Here is a 10,112-nt window from a genome sequence, read left to right as displayed (position 1 = left end):
GTCATATTGAAATACACAATACGTTGGTTTAACTCAAGGTTCAACTATAATAAATATCAGAAAAAGTAACAAAACAAGATAAAGAGGCTTTAGTGCCTTGGATTTTATTTATAAAAAGGCTAAGTTTCAAATAATATGACATGTGGTTTAGCCATTAATAACATAATTAATGCCATACCACATGCTTAGTGCCTTCCACATATTCCCATCCCTTTATCTTTCCACTAAAACCCATCACCATTTCGCTCTGCACCACCTAAAATCGATCATCTTCTTCTCTATAAATACCCCTCATATGAGCGTGTGTTTTCCACAAGCAATTCATCAATTCCCTCTTTCTTTAATGCCATTCAGTCTTATAGCCATCTTCCTTTCGACTTCATGTCTTCCCTCGGAGCTCCTGACCAAATTTCTACCAACCAAATTGAAATCCCAGTCTACAACAATGCAAACCAAACAGAACAAAAACAATGCCAAGGAGAAGATGATAATGACCGATTTGACTACTCGCAAAGAGCACAATGGCTCCGAGCCGCTTTGCTGGGAGCCAACGATGGGTTGGTATCCGTTTCATCGTTGATGATGGGTGTGGGAGCTGTTAAGGAAGATGTGAAAGCCATGCTTCTCGCTGGTTTTGCAGGGTTAGTCGCAGGGGCTTGTAGCATGGCAATAGGTGAGTTTGTGTCTGTTTACACTCAATATGACATAGAGAGAGCTCAAATGAAAAGGGACATGAAAAACAGAAATGGAAATACAGAAGAGAGTGGTAAAGAAGATGAGAGTGAGAAGGAAAAGCTTCCAAACCCAACACATGCAGCAATGGCATTCACAGTGGGAGCACTTGTGCCATTACTGGCAGCTGCGTTTATAAAGGAGCATAAGTTGAGGCTTGGTGTGGTGGCTGCTGTGGCTAGCTTCGCATTGGTGATATTTGGAGGGGTTGGTGCTGTTCTTGGGAGAACACCAGTGGTGAGGTCTTGTGCTAGAGTACTTGTTGGAGGGTGGCTTGCTATGGCTATCACTTTTGGGCTAACCAAATTAATTGGCACAGAAGGAATGGAAGTGTGATTTATTTACATGATCTATTATATGTTGTTTAAGTTTTGGTTTTAGTAGTTTTGTGGGGTTCTGATGCAAAAACAAAATGAATTTATGTGGTTTTCTTTGTTTTAGGCCTAGTTTTTTTCCAGTAATTAAAAGTGTACGTGGATCAAATTATAATAAAGTTGGATTTGCTTGCTTAATATTGATGCATAATTTTGATTTATTTGGAATATTGCGTATGCAATAAGAAAGAACTTTCTCATTTTGTTTTTATTTATTTTTTTTAAAACATATTTTATGTGGATTGGAAAAATGATATGCATGTGGGACAGAATTTACCTTCCATGCATCAATACGCAAGATGTGATGGACCAATCTCATTAATATGGATCATCTCTTATCTAAGTTTTCATAGAAGAGATATGAGAATCATCTAAATATGTCATTATCCTTTACTTTTTCTTTATTTTTATTTTTATCAGCTACTAGCTCCTCTTCATTACCAAGTTTAGACGTAAATCTATTTACATTATACTAGCTCCTATTCCAAGGAGGCGTTTGTAAAAATAAGGACATTAAACAGAAGGCACAAACATAGAGACTATTAAAGGTAGTAATTTCAAATTAGATGTAAAGGAAAAGCTTGTCTACTACAATAGTTTAATATGTTTCGTCTTCGAGTAATTATCTATATTCATTATCATTATCAGGGATTGAGCAATAAGTTTATCGCCAAAAAAAATAAATAAATAAATAAAATGTATTGAGTTTTAAACTTTCTTTTTTTTTTTTTCAAATAGTCCATTGACTTGCTTCATGCAATTAATACTACCACCACCGCTACTCCTGCTACTACTACCACCACCACCACCACCGCTACCACTACTATTACCATCACTACCACAGCCACTGCTGCTACCACTACCCCTACTACTACTCCCACTGGCTACTGCTATACCACTGCTACTATTATTATTATTTTATTTTATTTGGTTGCACCGGGTTTTATTTATTTGTTTATTATTATTTATTTTTTTTTTTAGGTCAAAGGAATCAAGTTAGAGGCCTTGAAATAATATTGAAGCTTATTATATGTAAGCTTCGGAATTTTCAATACTCCAAACCTTTGCTTGTGTTATTATTATTATTATCATTATTAGCAGTAGCAGTAGTTCCTAGTGGTAATAGTAGTGGTAGTAGGGAATATTACATTAGGATTCCTTAAAATTCACATTAATTATAATTTAATTTTTTAGATTTTGATCTTGAAAGTGTGTGGATGATATATATCAAATGCATTAGGATTCCTTAAAATTTGCAATAATTATAATCTAATTTTTTAGAATTTGAAAATTACAATAATATCTTTAAAGTGTGTGAATGATATCATATCAAATGTTGTAAATGGAACAATTAAGAAGAATATAGTAACTTTTTAAAACCTAAAAAAAGATTAATGATATTTTTTAAAATTAAAAGGATTAATTTGTATATATATCAAATCTCAGGAAGTGTATGAAATTAATCCTTATTATTATTATTTTGGTTGCAAGTGTGGGAGTTGTTGAAATAAGTGTTACGCTTATTATATATAAGCTTTGGAATTTACAATACTCCAAACCTTTGAAGCAATTTTCCAAGCTGAAAATTTAATTATTTAATTATTTTTCAATAAAAGTCCCATAACAGAAAATCCAGTTTAATCTAATAAATAACAATTAGTCATCAATATTCGGAAAGTTGATTCTAAGAAGTCTCATGCAACTTGTTCGCAAATTATTACTAATTATTTTTGATAGATTAGGCATTATAACGAGGCCATTTTTGTTAATTCTGTTAATTTGTATAAGGTTTATAACCTACGAATACTTTAAACCATTTATTTATTTGACCAAAAAAAAAAACACAGCGGATAAAGCAAGAGAGAACCAAAACGAGAAAATATATTAGCGAAGGGGGTCGTAAAGAAGAAGTGAAAGGGATTTTAAATATTGTTGACTCGGTCCTACCAAAGACTCCCTATATAAATAACAATAATAATAATAATAAAGTTGAAAACTAAAAATTCAAAAAGAAATAATGATGATAAATTGTCAAACACATTCACTTGCTAAATGAATTTTGTTATAAATTTAGCGTTACGAAACCATTTCCTGATTCATAGTTTCACACAGCAAAATTGCAAGAATCCAAATTCCAAAAGGGTATCAAAAACAAAGCCAAAAACAGAGAAAAAATTGATTCAATGATGTTATGCAAATATTCAGCTAGAAAAGTAAGAAATTTCAAAAAGTTATTTTGAAGACGAACCTACCTCTACTTTTACGTCAAAAGGAATGCACGTCACTAAGGGGACCATAACAAAATGCAAACCATATAACTAACCAACCAACCAAGAAAAGGGAGCAGAAGCTGAAGTAGAAGTAGAAAACAGATATCCTTTTATCTTGACAAATGAAACCAAGAAATCAAATGTAATGTAAACAAGGCTAGCACGGTATTCTTCCCCGCAAGACTAAAAGCATTGTGGAACGTAGAACCATAAGAAAAAACAAAGGGGCAGCAGTTCATAAACTCATCAAGAGATTCCAAACCACCTGCCACATGATTATGCAGAATGGAACTTTTCCACCAGTAGAGTGATTTATGTCCAGTTAAATTGCAGATGGCTGGTTGCAGCAGAAAAAACTTTCACAATTATTAAGATTATAAAACCATGCATGTCCAGTTAGCAACAAAGAAACCCAATCATGTATCCAAAAAGACCATAACTAGCCAAGCATCCTGCCAAAAGGTTAACAATATTAATATAGCAGCAATTAGAAATGAAGAAGTAGGCATGCATCAAAGAAACATGTAAGGGAAAACATTACCCGCTGGACTCCTGTTTATTAGTAAGATACTGAAAACAGGGTAGCCAAAATGGGCATTCTACTTCTAAAGATCACTTCGGACCAAAACATCAAACTGAGCATTCTAGGAACAATTAAAAAGTTGAACATTCGTGCCAAAGTTTCGCACTTTCAAATACTGATTTATATATTGATCCACCCAGACATCACAAGTTCACATCCAATAAGCATAAACTCCACCGAGTTGAGCAACACCTCAGGTTCCTACGCTGCAATAGAGAAAAACAACATAATTCCATCAGCACCAAAGGAACCATGAAGAATATTAAGGTCAGAGTCTAAGCTGCATACCACCATAAGAAGAAAATATCATCCAGAACGAAAACCTCCTGAGGCCCGACGATCATATGGTCCAGAGCGGTCACGATTAAATCGATCAGATCCTGGACCGCCACGACTGCCACCATCTCTGCGCCCACTAAATCGGTCTCCATTTCGGTCAGGACCATAACGACCACCACCCCCTCCACCACCTCCACCATACCTATCATCTCTACCACCATACTTTCCTCCACCCCTTCCACCTTCACTAGGACATTCCCGGGCAAAATGCCCTGGCTTGCCACACTTAAAGCACTCCCCACCATTAGACCCACGACCAGAATCACGATTACGATCGCGGTCCCAACCACGATCACGGCTACGGTCACCATCATAATCTCTAGAACCTTGGTGAGGTTGAGCCTTGTCAACAGTAATAGTCCGTCCATCCAAATCAATTCCATTCATTGCTTCAATTGCCTCTTCCATTGCTTGCTTGTCATCAAAAGTGACAAATCCAAATCCACGAGATCGTCCAGAGAACTTATCAACAACTACCTACATCAAACAAAATCCAAAAAGTTTAAATACAAATCACAACAAACAAAACTCAAACAATCAGCACCTGCTTACCACCAAATCATGTCAAAACCTTCACCTGCTTTCCACCAAATTATGTCAAAACCTTCTCATATATTACACTATATGAAAACATGTTTATGACTGACCCTTCTAAATCACTAAATCTCATAAGCCATTATGGTCATCCAACCAAATTATTATGCACTTCTACAAATGCAATCTCATCCATATTCCAATTATTGAAACAAAAAGAAAGACCAAGTCATTGATAAAGTTCATACAAATGCTGCTTAAACTAAAAGCAAAAACATAAATAATAATGGGGTTACCTTGGCCTCAACAAGTTTTCCAAACTTATCAAATGCATCTTTTAAACCTTTATCAGAAGTTGACCATGACAGGCCACCAATAAAACAACGGTACTCCAACTCGTCCGACATTATTGAAGCTGCAATTTTTCCACAATAAAAGAATCAATCACAGGGGCAATCCAACATATAACTAAGCATAATTCATAATTGCATACTTTAGAAAACGTCATGAAACAAACAACCAAACAAATAAATAAATAAATAACAAAAAAAATTAAACATCCCAGTAAAGCAAAAAAGCCATAGATGAGGCTAATTTTGCTACAATCAATACTACATCCACCAACAAGCAAGTTCCAGCCAACCCCTCCACCCCTAAACAAATAAAATCTTCCCCAAAACTATATATGCACAGAAGCAACATGTTATCCTTATCCAGATCTAAAATAAACAGAATAACGGCAGGAAATATTAAAAGAAGATACTAATCCGAATGACAAACAAAAAAAACCTACGAAATCCAAAGCTTTTTATTGAGCCAATTTTAATAAATTAACTCCAAAATTATGATTGCCCACTTTTATCTTTTTTCATTAAAAATAAAAAATAAAAAAAGATTGAAAAAAAAAATAACAATTAAAACTCGAATTAGACGCATAATAGAAAGTAGAAGGAATCGAACCGGTTTACCAGCAGCAAAATATATGAATTAGATCAAGCTGTGGCTTCGCTTGCTCTTCGGCACAAAAGCTCAAACCCTAAAAACAGAGATAAAAGAGAGAGAAAGCAAAGTAGAAGAATAAGTCTGTGGGAGTGGAGGACGTAGTGTCGTAGTAGGTTATAGACCCGGTCAATGAGTATGTTTATTCCTTCCTAAGGACCCTTTCCCAATTGGGCCCCCTGGCTATCATGGGCCTATTGGGCTGAATCAGAACTGGATGCCCGCGCTCATCTCCAAAAGTCGGAATAAAACCAACAACGGCGTCGTTTCGAAAACCAGCGGCATGACCGTGGTCCGTGGAGACGCTGATGTGATTTCGCACTTGCAGTAGGAATTTGTAAAAGTCGAGGGTTTTGGGTTTTTGGTGGTTTTGGGACTTTGGGATTTGAGTTGGGGAAGGTGGGTTTTGGTTTAGAAGAACAAAATATCAGTGGTGGAAGAAGAAGAAGAAGAAGATGTGGTACCTGTGCGTGTTCTACCACAGGTTGTTGGACTACAGGAAAGCCGAGGTCGACTCTCTTGCACATCTCTTTGGAGCATTTGGTACAGAAGACCCACATAACCAAAACCATTGCTTGGAGTGGAGGCTTCCTCTCCACCACCACCCAGATTCACCTTTCCATTTCGTCAATCTTCCTTCTGAAGATCTTGCACGCAAAATTGCCAATCGGAGTTAGCATTTCCACCACTTTCCCTTCCTTTTTTTTTAAAAAATTCTTTTGTTAAAGATTTTTTTATTTTTTTTTGGTTATGGAGTTATTTGAAGTGGGTTTTTTGGAACGTGTACAGGTATACTTGTGAAAGGAATGTATGAACTTTGGGGAGAAGGAAGCAGCTATGAGGAGCTGGAAGCAGCTATAAGAAACTATCCGGAGGAGCGCAAACTGCCTTACTTGGATTCAGGAAGCACTTTCAAGATTAATGTTGATAGCTTTGGGAAGGTACTCAGCCTTGACGACCAGAATCAGCGCATTCAGGGGCTCAATTACATCGCTTTTAAGGTCAGCTTCTTATTTTTTATGATTTTTGCAGTGCATTTTTACCTTTCTCTTTATTAGTTGCTTCATGATAAATATTTACTTTAGGAAGAAATACATTGCAGCATTTGACTATATGTCGTTCTGTGCTTTGTAGTATACTCCAGATCACCATTTCTTGTTTGTCTCATAATATTGTTTCTATTTTCTGCTGAAAAGTTTGGCCTTTTCTATACGGCACAGCACACTACGCTTGTATCATGCTCCATTAGCACAAGCTTATATTTTTGTTCTTTAACCCTATTAGCATCAAGATATATTATTTTTTTGTCATGCCATTTATCAGGGGATTGCAAACCCTTTACCAGGAAGCCAAGGTGCATACAGCTGCAAATAAGTTCTTCATTATGAAGTTCAATGTCTTTTGTATATCTGGAATTCCATATTGTTCCTCAATCTTCGTACCTTGTTTTTCCCTGTGATTTTTATATTACTCGAGCAAGCTCAGAGGAAATGTGTTGGGGTTGATGATGTAGAGGTTCAAATTGATGAAAATGTTGCAGGGTCGAGTTAATTTGAAAAATCCAGATCACAAGTTTTGGCTTATGGAAACTGATGATTATGGGTCTAATAATGGCCTTCCACCAATTGTTCATAGGAGAATCTTCTTTGGTCGAGAAGTAGGCGGTGCTGACAGAAAGCTCATACCAACTTATCAGCTAAAAAGCCGCAAGTATCTTGGCCCAACCGCAATGGATGCAGAAATGGCTTTCTTAATGGCCAATCAAGGGCTGGCTACATCAGGGAAGCTTGTCTATGACCCTTTTGTTGGTACTGGGAGCATTCTTGTTGCCGCAGCCCATTTTGGAGCAATGACAATGGTTAGCATTTCTTTTGTCAATTGTTCAATTCTGAGCTATGTTGCAATATATTGTTCGTTAAATTTGTGTCAGTTGTCACGGTGACTTTCTTTCAGTTTAGACTGATGTTAGTCGTTCAGGGTGCAGACATTGACATTCGGGTGGTACGTGATGGCCGTGGTCCGGACTGTAATGTCTGGAGCAATTTCAAACAGGTGAATTATGCATTACATTATGGTTGTTTTTATTATTTGAAACATTGTGTTCATAGAATATGTCCTAATAAGATGGAAACCATTAAGTTTGTGATGGTTAATTATATGTCAGAACTTTATCTTTGTTTATAAAATTAGGATATGCAACGTTATTATTCTGTTAGTTATAGCCAATTCCTTGAGGCATGAAGGAATGACATGGAATTGAACGTGTTTGTAGATTTCTTGCAAACAACTGAATTTTTCATACCTTTTTTTTTTACAGTATGGATTACCTATGCCAATTACTTTGTTAAGGGCAGATAATAATCTTCCCCCTTGGCGTCCTGAATTGAAAGAGGTAAATACCTAACTTTTTTTTAATGTTTCTGTTGCATATATGAATTTCCAAGTTCTTTTCCAAATTTTAAAGGTTGTTATCCGGTGCAAAACCTGTTTCCAAATTTTAAATTGCTTCTGTTCGTGTAGATTTTTGATGCCATTATCTGTGACCCTCCTTATGGAGTTCGTGCTGGAGGACGCAAATCTGGAGGCCGGAAATTGCTAAAGGGAGCTGTGAGCCCTTATACAGTTCCTGATGACAAAAGGACAGACCACATACCATCAACTGCACCTTACTGCCTTGCTGAATGTGTTCATGATTTGCTTGACCTTGCTGCGAGGATGCTTGTGATGGGTGGCAGGCTTGTGTTCTTCTACCCTGTGTTGAGAGAAGATGATTATGTAGAGAAAGAGAACAATTTCCCAGAGCACCAATGTTTCAAATTGATTTCCACTTCTGAGCAAATCCTGAGCTCCCGTTACAGCAGAGTATTACTGACCATGGTTAAGACAGGTACATACACCGAAGAAATTGCAGAGGCAGCTAGGATAAAGCATATAGAGTTCAAGGAGAACCATTTAAAGTGGTTAGAAGAGGGTAATCTTCATTCTGCTGTTTTCAGTCCTGCTGATGCTCCTTCAGCTGTGGCGCCCGAAGGGAAACTTAACAAAGAACCAAAGCCAAAGTACAGGGGAAAATATGTATAGACTTAATGCTGGGCAATATGCAGAAGCTATCACAGTTCTGTCCCTCATCTTCTAGGAATATCCATGTATTTCTCATCTGCAGAAGAGAGAGCTTTTATAGCTCCAGGTGAAAGCTGATTTAATATTGTTGTTTTTTTACTTTTGGGTTATATAGAGTTATCAGACAGACTGACTAGCCCCTCAAGAAGCTTAACTCTCAAATTTCTGTATCAGCTTTACATCCTAGAAGATTTTTATGTTTCATTTAATTTTGTTGCTAATAATTATATTTCTTATGAAATATCTTCATTTTATAGCGTTCGCTTTAATTATCTATAACACGATGAAAAATAACAAAATCAGTGGGGAATCACTTTTGTATAATGACATAGATAGGGTGGCTAACAACCAAGTATAAAATCGTTGCCATTTTCTGAACCGTGAATTAATCTGATCTATAACTTGAAATTAAGAAAAATAATAAATAAATATTTTTAAAGATTTCCATAGGATAAAATTGAGTACATGATGGTTTCCATCTAATCTCCACATGGAAAATTTATTAAAAATTAAAGAATATTTGAAAGAATTTGACGGTTTTCTTCTCTTGGTCTATTTTCTTTCTTTTTCTAAATTAGTGTACCGCTATTATTATTATATTTTTCTTTCTTATGTTTGAAAGGATAAATTAATTTTATTGTTTAAAATAATAAAAATAAAAATAAAAAGTTTCGAACATTGTGACTTGGTTTTCATAAACACGTGGTCTCCTGGTGATAAAGAGAGTGGAGGCTAATTTTGATATACAATTTTAATTCAATTAAGGATGTGGTTTACAGCAATAAGAAATTCTATTGTATGTCTGTCGGAGGAGCATTGGGAGCTTTCTTTCTCAAGGATTTAAACTGGGTTTTGTTTACTGGTTTGGAACCAATTGAACTGGTACAGCCTTGGACCAGGACTCATCTGGTGGAATCTAATGGAGACCAATCATTGGCGTGTCAAAAAGTAAAAACCTTTCATGTATTTGTTTTTGATTGGGAAAAAAGACAAGGGAGACTATAAAGAATTGGAAAAAAGATCAATATTTTTTGGCTGCACTTCATTCTTAGTTTCTGTAGAGAAAGAAAATTTAGTTGGTATGATCTACCATAATCAGAATTCACAAACCAAATCTCATTCTTTGATGACAGGTGAAGGAAAAAGAGTCTAAAATTTGAG

General features: G+C 35.9%; 3 protein-coding genes across 5 annotated transcripts; 2 read left to right on the top strand and 1 right to left on the bottom strand.

Moving 5' to 3' along the window:
- Window positions 1–1,244, top strand: LOC107411995 (vacuolar iron transporter homolog 4). The gene has a single exon (XM_016019685.4). It carries the CDS (start codon window positions 382–384, stop codon window positions 1,066–1,068), a length of 687 nt encoding a protein of 228 aa, XP_015875171.2. The 5' UTR covers window positions 1–381; the 3' UTR covers window positions 1,069–1,244.
- A 2,218-nt stretch (window positions 1,245–3,462) lies between these two features.
- On the bottom strand, window positions 3,463–5,951 carry LOC107412024 (glycine-rich RNA-binding protein RZ1A). Of its 3 annotated transcripts, none has more exons than XR_001580914.4 (5): window positions 5,801–5,951; window positions 5,129–5,247; window positions 4,248–4,775; window positions 3,918–4,165; window positions 3,463–3,828 (listed from the first exon to the last, which is right to left on the bottom strand). XR_001580914.4 is itself a non-coding variant. In XM_048468313.2 (4 exons), the coding sequence occupies exons 2-3, from the start codon at window positions 5,237–5,239 to the stop codon at window positions 4,266–4,268; spliced, it is 621 nt and encodes a 206-aa protein (XP_048324270.1). In that variant the 5' UTR covers window positions 5,240–5,247; window positions 5,801–5,951; the 3' UTR covers window positions 3,902–4,165; window positions 4,248–4,265. The 3 variants fall into 3 exon arrangements, 1 of the variants encoding a protein (XP_048324270.1); XR_007239168.2 differs by having other exon boundaries at window positions 5,793–5,936; XM_048468313.2 differs by lacking the exon at window positions 3,463–3,828 and having other exon boundaries at window positions 3,902–4,165.
- Window positions 5,952–6,102: 151 nt separating this feature from the next.
- LOC107412023 (uncharacterized) lies at window positions 6,103–9,192 on the top strand. The gene is made up of 6 exons (XM_016019720.3): window positions 6,103–6,503; window positions 6,621–6,832; window positions 7,372–7,689; window positions 7,809–7,883; window positions 8,149–8,223; window positions 8,352–9,192. The coding sequence occupies exons 1-6, from the start codon at window positions 6,287–6,289 to the stop codon at window positions 8,910–8,912; spliced, it is 1,458 nt and encodes a 485-aa protein (XP_015875206.2). The 5' UTR covers window positions 6,103–6,286; the 3' UTR covers window positions 8,913–9,192.
- The last annotated feature ends 920 nt before the right edge of the window (window positions 9,193–10,112 follow it).

This window comes from Ziziphus jujuba, chromosome 10 (assembly GCF_031755915.1).
Source record: "Ziziphus jujuba cultivar Dongzao chromosome 10, ASM3175591v1".
Taxonomy (NCBI): Eukaryota; Viridiplantae; Streptophyta; class Magnoliopsida; order Rosales; family Rhamnaceae; genus Ziziphus; species Ziziphus jujuba.
This window is presented reverse-complemented; position numbering and strand designations above follow the sequence as displayed.